The 14,716-nt window shown below is 38.3% G+C and overlaps 1 protein-coding gene across 4 annotated transcripts in view; it reads right to left on the reverse strand.

Moving 5' to 3' along the window:
* OXSR1 (oxidative stress responsive kinase 1) overlaps positions 1–14,716 on the reverse strand; it is a 95,160-nt gene that overhangs the window by 3,015 nt on the left and 77,429 nt on the right. For 3 of the 4 annotated variants that reach the window (XM_077865808.1, XM_077865807.1, XM_077865810.1), the window contains exons 12-17: positions 11,372–11,407; positions 7,310–7,456; positions 5,890–5,954; positions 3,226–3,278; positions 1,720–1,788; positions 411–475 (exon numbers count right to left, since the gene is read on the reverse strand). In XM_077865808.1, coding sequence (XP_077721934.1) covers positions 411–475; positions 1,720–1,788; positions 3,226–3,278; positions 5,890–5,954; positions 7,310–7,456; positions 11,372–11,407 — 435 coding nt within the window. The remainder of the gene's footprint in view (positions 1–410; positions 476–1,719; positions 1,789–3,225; positions 3,279–5,889; positions 5,955–7,309; positions 7,457–11,371; positions 11,408–14,716) is intronic. The other variant, XM_077865809.1, reaches the window with a different exon arrangement.

Genomic DNA, 14,716 nt, shown 5'->3' on the forward strand with positions numbered 1-14,716 from the left:
AGAGTCAAGGGCCTGGGGTAGGAAGCAAGCTTCCTGGGATGGAGAGAGGACGTGAGGCCACTCAAAAGGAGACATTGGCCTAGGGCCTTAGGGAAGCTAAATGAACACAATCCGCCATATTTTAATATTCTCATCACTCAGGGAATATAGAAGCTGGTCTGCAGAGGCTGCTGCTGTGTAAGAACAGTTTAATAATAAGGAAGAGATGAGGGATGCCTGGGTGGCTCAGCGGTTGAGCGTCTGCCTTTGGCTTAGGGCATGATCCTGGAGTCCTGGGATAGAGTTCCACATTGGGCTCCCTGCATGAATCCTGCTTCTCTCTCTGCCTATGTCTCTGCCTCTCTCTCTGTGTCTCTCATGAATAAATAAATAAAATCTTAAAAAAAAAAAAAGAAGAAGAAGAAGAGTACCAGTTTGAAAGTGACAGATCGATTTGACTGAGGTTCTTCCACAATTTTCTGCAAATTCGCTGCCACTGTAACCATACAAACAGAACATAATGAGAAACTAAGTCCACTTTCTATCATGTTTTAAAAACTTAAATGGTAGCTTAGAATGGTCTATGTTCAACCAAAATGGAAGCAGAAAGATAAATTACTCTGCAAACAAAAGTTATCTTTTAAATTCAACTATAAGTAGCAAAAATAAATCTGGAATCATGATCAAAATAACTTTAAGATGCTGTACTAACTGGGGCAAGACACACAGGTGAAAGGGGGCACCTGGGTGGCTCAGTCGGTTAAGTGTCTGCCTTCAGCTCAGGTCACAATCTCAGGGTCCTGGGATCAAGCCCTGCTCTCACTGGGCTCCCTGTTCTGTGGGGAGCCTGCTTCTATCTCTCCCTCTGCCTGCCGCTCAACCTGCTTGGGTGCTCTTTCTCTGTCAAATGAATAAATAAAATCTTAAAAGAAAAAAAAAAAAGACAGATGAGAGGTAGGATTTGCCTACTCATGGGCCAGAAAGCCAAAAACTAGGAATGGGAAAACTGGCCTGCAGCTTATTTCTAGTCTGGCTGTTGGCTAAGAATGGTTTAAAGACAACAGAGACAGGGACGCCTGGGTGGGTCAGTGGTTGAGTGTCTCTGCCTTTGGCTCAGGTCATGATCCTGGAGTCCCGGGATCGAGTCCCACATGAGGTTCCCTGCATGTAGCCTACATCTCTGCCTCTCTCTCTGTGTCTCTCATGAATAAATTAATAAAATCTTAAAAAAAAAAAAAAAAAAAGACAACAGAGACAGTGTATGGCCCACAAAGCCTAAACTATTTAGGTTCTTTATAGAAAAATTTTGCTGACTGGCCCTACACAATGGGTTTTTCCCTTCAAATAACATGTACCCATGGCCCAACTGTGCCTTTTCTTACTTTCTGATTATTATAGAAATAAACCTCTAATGAATTTTGCTTACCTCTTAACTCTACAAGGGCTGAGTTTCACCCTCCAAAATGGATTAGATATGGCTAAGTTTAACTTGTAACACATGTCATCAATCTACTAGAGTCTCCCAGCTTTCACTTACTATCACTGGAAGTCACAAAGCAAACTCAAAAATGAGATTTTTCTTTTTTTATGAGAAACTGTCTCCAATACCTATTATTTCAGTGAGGCCAAGACCATTCCAAGACCTGTGAGATCTGATCAATGGAATCAAAGTCTGCTTCTCTAGGTCCTAAATACACAGACAAAGACACGGGGGCACAGGGCAGAGCACAAAGTAGTTACCTATTACTAAATCCCTTCCATCAACCAGGCCGGCAGAAATGAGTTCCTGAGAGACACCCTCTGCTGTATCTGCAAGGACAAAGAAGAAGGTGCTCCATTTCTTGTGCACGCATGTCACTGCTAACTCTTAGAGTGGTTGGTGGCACTGCCAAGCCCACAGTAGCTCCTAAATCCACAAAACCAAGGAGGCTGGTGGGGTCTTCCTCCCACAGAAAGGTTTCTCCAACCACTGGGCTTACCTCAAGTAGGAAATTCTCTTAGGTCTCTACCAATCAGATGACCAGTATCAGATGCTCACTGTAAAGATAACTTACAGCTGACAGTGATGCTTTAGAGGAAAGTCCCATTCTGAGGGCAGCCCTGGCCCTGAGCCTTATCAGCTCTGAGATGTGATGGCGAGTATGCAACATCTCCAGGGCTAGTACACTGGAATGATTTATTTTCAAGTACATCTTGAAAGAAAAAAATTGTAATCTCTTCTCTTTGGAGATCATACCCCAAGTTTTTTGCTAAAGGCATTTTCTTTTTTATTCTGGTGGGCTTTTCTTCATATCTAGCAATTTTAGGTGCTACAATCTGATCAATGGTTGTAACAGAAATAAAAAGACAAGGACAGGGCATCCCTAACTGATCTCATCTCCAACTGACTCAGTGAAGCTGCTTCTTGAGGGCTGAGCCCTTGAAAGGAACAAGAGGACCTCTGGAGAGTGGATGAGTACACATTTGCACAGATGACCAGCGATTTGAATTAGTTTAAGATGAGACTCTTCCTGGTTTTAAACAGTGAAACAGATACACCTCTCCACATCTGCATCTGTTCTCTTTCATACTTAGTTGCTGATGATACCAAAACAGCAGGAAGAATGAGCATGGCACACAGGACAAATGTACTGGCTGCTGGCCACCTCCCAAATCTGAATCCTGAGTAACAATGGCAAGAAAGAAACAAGCCTCATCCCAGGGAGAAGTTCATGGCCAGAAACAATGCTTGATAGGACTCAGCTTTGGCCTGGGGAGAGTAGCCGGGAAGTCTTATTTCTTCCTTGTCCTGTCATGGAGAAGGACAACCATATTCAGTGATGAGAGCGAGAACTCTGCACCCTGATATGGTGTAGATATGATTCCAGCTGTGTGAATGACAAGAAGTTACCTCTCCTATCTCTAAACCATGGTTTCATCATCTATGCAATGGGGACATAATCTTCCTTAGGGGGCTATTCTGAGAATTTAATGAGATAGAAAGCTTAGCACAATGCCTGGCCTACTACAGCAGGTAGTAAATTACAGCTACATTCATTACTGTCTGTATTATACTATATTATATTAAAATGAGGTTAGTAGTAAATTGAATTTTTTATTTTATTCATATGTCACCCAAACCCTTTAAACCAGGAACATTTTCATATTTTAAAAGCAAAATATATCTAAAGGACAAAAACATCACAATACATTTCATTAAATGATAAATTAGAAGTTATTTTGTTTTTAATGTTTTTGATGCCTCACCTCTCCCAGGAGTGAACTCGAATCGAATATCATTTAGTTCTTTTTTTGAATTCCTACAAAAGAAAACAATGTGTAAAATAAATTTCTAGATTTATGCATATTGACTTTGCCAACATATAACAGGAAAGAACTCAAGAAAGACCCCTCTATTCCCACAGATCATATGATCTGTTCTATGAGCTCATATTTCAGGGCTCAAAGCAAACTACTAGGAGTGACCATCTAACTGTCATACAACCCTTTTAATTTATGTATTCTATTATTTATGTACTCATAAATTACTCTGTAATTTATGTACTCTATATAATTTATGTACTCTATATTAATCAATATAAAACCTTGGTGCTAATGGGTAAAGGGGATTAAGAGTACATTTATTGTGATGAGCACCAAGTAATGAATTGAATTGCTGAATCACTGAATTGTACAACTGAAACTAATATAGCACTGTCCGTTGATTACAGAAATAAATAGGGAAAAAAACCCACCAAAGCACAAACTAAGAAAAAACAAAACAAAAAGCCCTCATGAAAACAAAAAACAAAAAACAAAAACAAAAACAAAAAGTCCTCATGCTTTTGAGGAGATTCTTATATACCTACTCCCATCTTTAGTCCCTCTAAGATATCAAATAAACTAAGAGGAAAATGCATGAGCACAGGAAGGTATAATTAAAATGATACAGGATACAAAAGGGCTAGTATCCAAAATAATAAAAGAACTTATACAACTCAATACCAAAAACCCCCAAATAATCCAATTAAAAAATGGGCAGGAGGGATCCCTGGGTGGCGCAGCGGTTTGGCGCCTGCCTTTGGCCCAGGGCACGATCCTGGAGACCCGGGATCGAATCCCACATCAGGCTCCCAGTGCATGGAGCCTGCTTCTCCCTCTGCCTATGTGTCTGCTTCTCTCTCTCTCTCTCTCTCTCTCTCTCTCTCTGTGACTATCATAAATAAATTAAAAAAAAAAAATGGGCAGGATACATAAACATTTTTCCAAAGAAGACATCCAGATGGCCAACAGACACATGAAAACATCACTCATCATTAGGGAAACACAAATCAAAATCAAATGAGATATCACCTAACTCTCATCACAATCAACAAAACAAGAAACAACATGTGTTGGTGAGGACGTGGAGAAATAGAATCCTTGTACACTGTTGGTGGGAATGCAAACTGGTGCAGCCACTGTGGAAAACAGCATGGAAATTCCTCAAGAAGTTAAAAATAGAAATACCATATGATCCAGTAATCACACAGTTGGATATTTACACAAAAAATACAAATACACTGATTCAAAGGAATACATGCACCCCTTTTACTGCTGCATTATTACAATAGCCAAGATACAGAAGCAGCCCAAGTGTCCATCGACTGATGAATGATAAAGAAGATGCAGTATACACATACAATTGGATATTACTCAACCATAAGAAAGAATGAAATCTTGCCATTTGCTCCATGTGAATGGAGCCAGAGAGTATAATGCTAAAGGAAGTCACTCAAAGAAGGACAAGTATCATATGATTTCATTCACATGTGGAATTTAAGAAACAAAACAAATGAACAGAGGGGAAAAAAAGAGACAAGCCTAAAACTAGACTCTTAACTATTCAAACCGATGGTTACCATAGGGGAGGTGGGAAGGCGGATGTGTGAAACAGGGGATGGGGATCAAGAATACACTATGAACACTCAGTAATATACAGAATTGTTGAGTTATTGTATTGTACAACTGAAACACCATAAGATAACTGGAATTAAATTAATACTGGAATTATATAGTAATAGTTAAAGAAGATCTGAGTTGTCTTAAGTGATAACTTTGTTTTATGAATAGAATGAGACCAAATTAGAACAACAGCCATTGCTAATCTAACAAGAATGCTCTGCAATCTTAATCTAACTACCTGCAAAAGGAGAGGGTTAGAATGAGCAGATTGCCACCTATGGCACTTCCTGTGAGCAATCTGTCAGAACCTATCTATATGACCCCAGCAAGAACCACTGATTTAGAACACTTTCTGTAAAACAGAGAAACAGACAATTATATCCTTAGAGGATTTTCCCTTCATCATTTTAAGAACAAGGCCTTAATAAGATCTATCACAATCAGAAAGCACTCCACTCTTGGGTCAGATGATCTGAGAGCCCATGATATATGGTCAAAATTAAAAGCCTAATCTTCAGATAAGCCAACAGACCGTACTCAATTACAGAACCTAAACCTAAACTAGTTGTTTGGAAAAAATCATTAATGGAGAAACAGCTAAGAGAATGTGTGCGCTAGTTAACATCCAAGTCCTTGTGCTGTTGCTATTACTTCTTTTTTTTTTTTTTAAGATTTTATTTATTTATTTTAGAGGAGGGGAGGAGCAAGAGAGAGAATGTTAAGCAGACTCCACTGAGTGTGGAGGCCGACATGGGACTTGATCTCACAGCCCTAATATCACGACCTGAGCCGAAACCAAGAGTCAGACACTCAACTGACTATGAGGGCAACAGTATTGCATCCCTGCAATGCCCAGCCCTTGATACTGGAGGGCAAAGAATCTTGCTGGTTACTCTCAGGCACAGACTATTAGAAAAAAGAGTCACTTTCAAAGAGAAAACAGCATATTTAGAGTATTCAAAAGGTAACCAGAAGGTGTTTACTTACCTTAATCTGAGTACTAGGCTGATTGGGATCTTGGTCTCTTGTGAGCCTGCTCCTGAAGGCAGAGTCTAAAAAAGCATCGAAAGGTATAAAGTCAGCGTATAAACTACTAAGCATGAGGTGACTAATGGTCATCAGCAGAGGAAACATCCACGTGGCAGCAATTTCTTCATCTCTCAGTGAGGACAGATCAGTTGCTGGGACATTTCTTGCTATGGTAGGATGCACTTGGAGGCAGCAACAAGAGATGTCAGCCTGAGTTAAGCACAATTAGAAAGAAAATTCTCAAACCCACATGAAATGCCATACAAGCTACATTTGTATTTTGTATTATTCAGATGCCTCTTTCCCTCTACAAGGGTGAAAAACAACATAGCTGGTTTTTTCCCTTTAAAAAATTCTGCCAGTGTATCATATAGCAATATACAAGGTAGGATCTAAACTAGCTGCCCCTTAGGAATCTAGCCTGGAGGTCCCAAGTCTTTTAATGACTAAACTAATCCTCTCTGAAAACTGTAAGGTATCCCTTGCTTCCTAGAGAATATACATTCTACTGAAGTTTTTTATAAAGTGAATCCAATCTTTCCATCAGTTTTCATAAAATAACTGTATCTTTCTGGATATGGTAGAAAGAAATGGGAAGCTTGCATTCGATAAAAAGGTGACATGAAGTCAACACCATGATTACCTAGAAGCTCTCAGAGCAGGTCTCCAAAGGCAGACCACCATCAGATTGCAAAAGAAAAAAATCAGAACTTCCATCTTTACCTCTTTCAGTCTAAAATGTTAGGGGAAAAAAAATGAAGTCTCTAATATTTAAGAAATGAACAGACTCTGGAAACCTCACTCCAACCATGGAGCATAAGGTCACGTGTTGCACACAGTATCTGGAGTTTTCAGAAGGCCAACAGGGAGTGATTCACAGTGGGGTCCCTTATTCCCTTGACTGCTCAGTGTATGAGGATTTAATGATATTTGTGTGTGACAAATGATGTGCATTTATAGATATTTCATCACTTCAATAAACTCAACCCTCATAAAATTGACAAATATCTTTAAAAAAAGAGTAATAAAAGAAAATCATGGATTGGAGATGTATTTATAATACAAGTGTAACTGAACAAAAAGGAAACAGAACTGACAATCCTAGTGTCAAGACGAACTTGGTCAGCTGCAGATGTAATACTGATCTCATAAAAAGTTGATGAGAATATCCCCAAATTTCTGAGGTTTGGAATGTTTCCATCACTAACTTATCTTGCTGCTTGAAAACCTGTGTGATCCTTGAAAAGCTCTATTACCTGCATACAATGAAAACTGTGAGAAGAGAATTTCTAGTTTGTTTTAAACTCCACCACAACATCAGTTTCTGCTGTCTCCATCTACCCAGAAGGCCGACCATGAAAGTGTACTCCTGCTTTACCTGAGCTGTTTTTGCTGGCTCTGCCGGGGGTGGGGGAGAGACGGGAGTTGGTTGTGCAGGCATGTGCCCGGCTGGCTGAGGTAGATGAGCAGAAATTTGTTCTGGAACTTGGAGTAAAGTACCCACGGGATCAGTTGTTGAAAATAGCTGTAAAAAACCAGACAGTGCTGCTTTAGCTGAATGGAAAGGGAAGCAAGTCTGCTGACGGGCAAGGAGAGCCTCCCGGAGTGACATTTTCAAAGCAGTTTCTGTGTAGTGCACTGGCACACCTCTACCTCTCTTGAATATTATTTCAAATGGAAGCCAAATATTTCTACTAGGTTTTTTTGTTTATAATAACTTTTTTGAGGTGTAATATCCTACTAAATTCATCCACTCTAAGTATCCAATTCAATGGTTTCTAGAAAACTTATACTTGTGCAAATATTACTACACTTTAGCTTGAGAACATTTTCATCAACTCAGTTCTCTGGTGCCCATTTACATTTGACTTCTGCTGCCACACCCAGCCCTAGGCAGCCACTGATCTACATTCTGACTTCATCAGTTTGCCTTTTCTGGATCTTTCATATAAACAGAATGTATGCACTCTGTTGTATCTGGCTTATTTCACTTAGCACAGATTTTTCAAGTTCAGCCATACTAAAGCCCATATAACACTAGTTCACATATTTATTTCTAATTACATCTATTCTATTCACTTTGCCCAATAAAATAGCACCTCCAAGATACAGATTTAAGTAGTAATACTAAATTACAAAAGCTCCATTTTTCTGGGAACCTTCCATTACATAAAAAGAAAGACAATTAACCAGTGATACATTTAACATATCTGACATGCTTTTCAAAACAGATGTGAAGCTTTATAACCAACACAGACATTATATATATATATATATATATATATATATATATATATATATATATACACACATATATATAATTTTGCATGTTTGAAATATTTTTATTAATATTAAGTATGTAATGTAGGGGGAAAAAGACTGATGTTGAGTAAAAAGTCAAATTAAACATATTCAAAATTACAAGTTGATGGGGAAAAATACTAAAATTTAGAGTTGAAAGAGAATAAAACTAAAAGGGCAACAAGAGAGGCTTAATAGCTGATATTATATAAACAAAATCAAGAGAAAAAGAAGTATAATTCTGGGTTCATTTACATCACACAGAGGAAATAAAAAGTAACTCTGGTTCTGGATTTTGAAAGAAAAACAGATTGTTAAGATTAATTTTGAAAATGTTAACATTGGGCAGCCCAGGTGGCTTAGCGGTTTAGCGCCGCCTTCAGCCCAGGGCCTGACCCTGGAGACCCGGCATCAAGTCCCACGTCAGGCTCCCTGCATGGAGCCTGCTTGTCCCTCTGCCTATGTCTCTGCCTCTCTCTCTCTCTCTCTCTCTGTGTCTCTCATGAATAAATAAATAAAATCTTTAAAAACAACAAAAAGAAAATGTTAACCTTAAGTATTAGCAATATTTCAAAAGAACAGTTTCCAAATTCCAGATACATAATTACCTATAATAAGAACAGAAAGGTTAAAGAAAACCAAGCAATGAACTGATATGGAGAAACTGGAACCCTGTGCAGCACAGGTAGGAATATAGAAGAGTGCAGCCACTGTGGAAAACAGTAAGATGATTCCTCAAAACATTAAAAATAGGGCAGCCCAGGTGGCTCAGTGGTTTAGCGCAGCCTTCAGCCCAGGGTGTGATCCTGGAGACCTGGGATCAAGTCCCATGTCGGGCTCCCTGCATGAAGCCTGCTTCTCCCTCTGCCTGTGTCCCTGCCTCTCTCTATATATATCTCTCATGAATAAATAAAATCTTTTTTTAATCAAAATTTATAAAAAAAATAAAATAAAAATAGAATTGCTATATGACCCAGCAATTCCTTTCTGAGTACAGACCCCAAAGAACTGAAAGCAGGAACTCAACCAGATATTTATGCAGCCACGTTCAGAATGAAATTATTTACAACAGCCCAAAAATGAAAGCAACCCAAGTGCTATCCAGTCAATGGATAAACAAATGTGGTAGATACAGACAGTAGAATATTATTCAGCCTCAAAAGGGGAGGAAGGAAGGAAATCTGACACATATTATTACATCGATGAACCCAGAGGACATTATGCTGGGAGAGATAAGCCAGTCACAAAAGACAAATATTATATGATTCCACTTACATGAGGTACACATGGAATAGTACAATTCAGAGATGGTAGAATGGTGGCTGTCAGGGGTTGGGGGGAGGAAAAAATGGGGTGATTGTTCACCTGGAGATGGTTGGTGGTGATGACTGCACAACGGTGTGAGTGTACTGGACGCCACTGAACTGTACTCTTAAACATGGTTAAGATGGTAACTTCCATGTTACATCTATTTCACCACAGATTTTTTTTTTTTTAAAGCTTTTATTTATTTGACAGAGAGAGTGCATGGGCTGGGAGGGGCGGCGCACAGAGGGAAAGAGAGAAGCTGACTTCCCACTACGCAGGGAGCCCAATACAGCTAGATCCCAGGACCCGTAGGGTTCATGACCTAAGCCTAAGGCAGATGCTTAACCCACTGAGACACTCAAAGTAGTGAGGACAGAAGTGTGAGTATGAGGTGCCTGAGAGTCCATGTGGGGCTGCAATTAAGGCAAAAGGACATGGAGATTACAAGAACAACTTTGAATTCTTTTTTTTTTTTAAGATTTTATTTATTTATTCATAGAGACACACACAGAGAGAGAGGCAGAGACACAGGCAGAGGGAGAAGCGGGCTCCATGCAGAGAGCCTGATGTGGGACTTGATCCAGGGTCTCCAGGATCACGCCCTGGGCTGCAGGCGGCGCTAAACCACTGTGTCACCGGGGCTGCCCACAACTTTGGATAATATGTAAAATGCCCTCTCCACTCAACTGTGGAGAAATTAAGAATTAGTCAAGACAGATTAAATTAGAGTAAGAAATAATCTTAAATTCTCAGAAGATTACATAAAGAAGTTATTTCTTACACACACTTCATGTCTATCTCTGGTCAGCAGAGGCTACATTTGTATATGTGCTGCCGAAGGGAGCACAGCAGAGGCTACATTTGTTATCATCCTCATTCAGGGATGCAGATTGTGGTGGTAGGGGCAAGGGGGACCCAAGGAACAGAAGGGTTCCTTCTGTTCGCATTTCATTGCCCAAAGTAACTGCCGTGGCCATGAGTAACAAGGAATAGGGAGATGCAATTCTACCATGAAACAAAAAAAGGAGCCAGAAATCTTAGCGAACCACAGTTCTGATAGAAGTTGTCAGATACTGGGCCTGTAAATATGCTGAAATACAGTTATTTATTTTCAGGCTTAAACAATACTATGTACACAAATCCTGTACGTAATTGTGTGCAAAAATTTATATTGTATATTCCACAAATCAAGTGGAAAAAAATAGTACTTTTAAGCACAGGGCCAAAAACTGTGCTTGATTTAAGACGGCAACTGATTTAAGAGGGCAAGGTATGTATCATTAAATCAAATACCGAGCTTGGAATGCAAGCTGCCAGAAGGAAGAATGTATTACAGGATGCATACCCTGAAATGATTGTTGTCTTCAGTGATGGTTATCTTCATTGTAAGGAGCATAAGGCAGGCCAACCTAATAGTTTAGTAGGATTCCCTATCACAAGAGGCAATAACTAAAGACAAGAATCTACATCATAAGAGAAACAAAAGGGGGCGGAAACAAAAAGGAAAGATAGGATATGACAAATTCCTGGACTGATTAATGCAAAAAGACTACCTTCCACTTCAAGCTGCCCAAGACTTTAAGTCATAAAGTCAGGCAAGAAAGGAAGAAACATCTTTCTGGGTATTTAGGTCAACTTTTAAAGTGAGTGCAATGGCACCAACTTACTGCAGAAATCCATTTAAACTTAGAATTGATACCCCTGATGAAATCTGAATGCTATAAATTCTCATTCCCATTTAGGCACATATTTAAAAAAAAGTGCTTAACATTAAAGCAAAACAAAACAAAAGCACATAACATTTAATGAATCAAAACCCACAACTACTTACCTCAGAATTTGATAATGATTCTTTCACTCTGGGAGACTAAAAGAAATACAAAAAATGCTTATTAACGTACAACTTAGGTTACTTGTGGTCAGTTCCAAACTGCACAGAATGTTGAAATGTAAGTAAATTCCATTTCATTTTGATCCATAAGTTAAGTCACTGGTAACTCTAGTGAAAGTTTTCTGGAAAAAGAAAATATCATGATACTATTGTATTTTTTGTCCAGGTAGCCTTTAATACATCAATGTCTTACAGTATTCTAAGAGTTCATAACTTGAGGTTTATAAGCAAACATAATGGGACTCAAGGCCTAAGTTCTCAGGCAGCAGGGAGGTCACATTCTTCAAAGTACAATTCTTTCTACTGATTATGAACATATTATATACATAAAATCTCACACTAAATATATGCCTTCAAACTAATCATTCAGCACATCCTCAAAGCAGAGTAATTTGGGTTATGGGCTTTAATGGAGAATACTCTTCAGCCAAAATTGAAAAACCAGTTGTAATCTGCCATATGAAAATAGAATCTAAATTTATTTAGTAAATCAGAAGTAGTGATTCTAGATATAGGCAACTGGAGAATACAACAACAATAACAACAACAGAAACCTCAACATATCTCTAAACAAGTATCAATTTATGGTAAATTCTACTAAGCATAAATTTAGACTACTTAAAAGCTCAAGTTAGGTTTTTGTGAACTTTCATCACCATTTTATTAAGGAAATTCAAGGTTCAAGTGATAGCTAGTAAATAACAGAGAGTATATGGCCAAATCAAAACCTTTTCTTTAAACTTAACATTTGGAAATAATTTCAAACGTAGAGAGAAAAGTTATTAGAATAAGAATAGTACAAAGAACACAAGTATACCAGATTCACCCATCATTAACCTTTTATTCTGCTTTACTATTTAGATGTTCATTTTCTCTTTTTAAATATATTTATTTCGCCAATCATATTTTTCCTGTACTGTTTGAGAATAAGTTGCATCTAACATAGCTGTTTTACCACTGAAGAGTCACTATGTATTTCTTAAGAACAGAGATATTCCCTTATATAACTTCATACTACTAAAGGTACCAACTTCAGTAAATTTCACAGTAAATTTTAATCATCTAGTGAAGGCATTTTCCAAATTCTCAGTATGCAGTAATTATTTTTCCCTTTGCAACTAATAGGCAATCTGTGGAGAGACACTTTAAGAATTGTAAACATCCTGTTCATCAAAATTCTCCCCTATACTTTGCATCCTCTGATGAACTAATCTTTATGACTGCTTTATCATGGCTATAAAATGATGATTTTCCACTCCAATACTCCTTCACACTTACCAGTCAGCACTGGTAATTTACTGTAATAATGAACTATAGTCCTTTCCCACCACTTATTTATCCACCTATTCATTTTTGGCATAGACTCATAAATCCCTATTTTTTAAAATGATTTGAAATTTATTACTGCACCTAATAATTTTGATAGTTAAATTCTCTCTAATTTGGTCAGTGGAAGCTCATTCAACTTGGCCCTTGTATTCTTTTTTCTTTTTTTTTTAAAGATTTTATTTATTTATTCATAGAGACACAGAGAGAGAGAGAGAGAGAGAGAGAGAGAGAGAGGCAGAGACACAGGCAGAGGGAGAAGCAGGCTCCCTGCGGAAAGCCCGACATGGGACTCGATCCAGGGTCTCCAGGATCAGGCCCTGGGCTGCAGGCAGCACTAAACCGCTGTGCCACCGGGGCTGCCCCGGCCCTTGTATTCTAAAATTATGACTTTATTTATTTATTTATTTATTTATTTATTTATTTATTTTTAATTTTTATTTATTTATGATAGTCACAGAGAGAGAGAGAGAGAGAGAGAGAGGCAAAGACACAGGCAGAGGGAGAAGCAGGCTCCATGCACCGGGAGCCTGACGTGGGATTCGATCCCGGGTCTCCAGGATCGCACCCTGGGCCAAAGGCAGGCGCTAAACCACTGCGCCACCCAGGGATCCCTATGACTTTTTTTAATAAAAAAACTTTTTAGACAAAAGAAGATATTCCCAATTCATCTTGAATTTTCTGTATGTAAGCCCCAGGATCAGCCATTTCTCCAAGGAGTCCTAATTCTTTTAGTAGAGAATGACATTAAAGACTAAGACCTGAGCATAAATTGTGTTCACCGTTATTGTCTTCCTGATTCTCTGTATACCTGGTAATCTTTGATTAGATGCCAGATGCTGTGAATTTTACCTTGTTGCATGCTGATAATTTTGTATTGCTATAAATCTTCTTAAGCTTTGTTCTGGAATACAGTCAAGTTACTTAGAAATTGTTTAATCCTTTTGAATATTGCTTTATGAGTTGTTAGTTGGATCTGGAGCAGTGTTCAGCCTAGGATCATATGCTCCCCCACTACTTAGACCAGACCTTTCTAAGAACTCTACCCAATGTCTTGTGAATTATAGGCTTCTCCACTCTGGCTCTCTGTGAGTGTTGGATGCTGTTATCTAGTCTCAGGTGGTTTTCTCACATGTATTTCTTGAAGAGTATTCTGCTGAACACTCAAAAGGGAAGCTCTGTAGACGTCTAAGTTTCTCTCTGTGTGCAGCTATCTTCTCCATGGTACTTTACCTTATTGATTTTATCTGCCTCAGTCTCCTTGGACTATTAGCCCTATTTCCTCAAGTCAGGAAAACATTCTTCAAGCTATAATGAAGGGAATAATCAAACAAACTGCTCCAGAACGGACATAAGTCTTAGAATGGGCAGAGAAAGAACTAAAATAGTTATTATAACTGTAATTATTACAGTTATCTTCGAGAAATAGAAACATGAAGATGTAAAAATGAACAAACACAAAATCAAACTTCTAAAATATTACAATGTCTGCAATATAAAATAGATCAAATGGGAATGACAGCAATTAGGCACTGCAGAAGAAAAAATGAACTTGAAAGCCAGCAATAGAAAATGAAACTGAGTAAAAAAAGAATTTTTAAAAAGTGAAAAAAATCAGTGAACTGGCAATTTTAAGCAGCCTAGTATACAGGTTATTAGAGTCTTAAAGGTATGAAGGGCAGAAAAAAGTATTTGAAAATATAATAGCTAAAAAATGTCCCTATTTGATAAAAACTTAGAAATCCACAGATGCAAACTCAATAAATCCCAAGTACAAAAAACATGGTCAACAAACAAACCCAGGCATGCCATAATCAAATTGCTCAATATCGTTCAAAAAGGAGTATCTTAAAAGCAGCCACGGTAAAAAGACATGGAACTTCTAAAAGAACAAGACAAGGATACCAGCAGACTTCTCAACAGAAACAATACAAACAAGAATTCAGGGAAACTTCTTTA

Source organism: Canis aureus, chromosome 22, assembly GCF_053574225.1.
Source record: "Canis aureus isolate CA01 chromosome 22, VMU_Caureus_v.1.0, whole genome shotgun sequence".
Classification (NCBI taxonomy): Eukaryota; Metazoa; Chordata; class Mammalia; order Carnivora; family Canidae; genus Canis; species Canis aureus.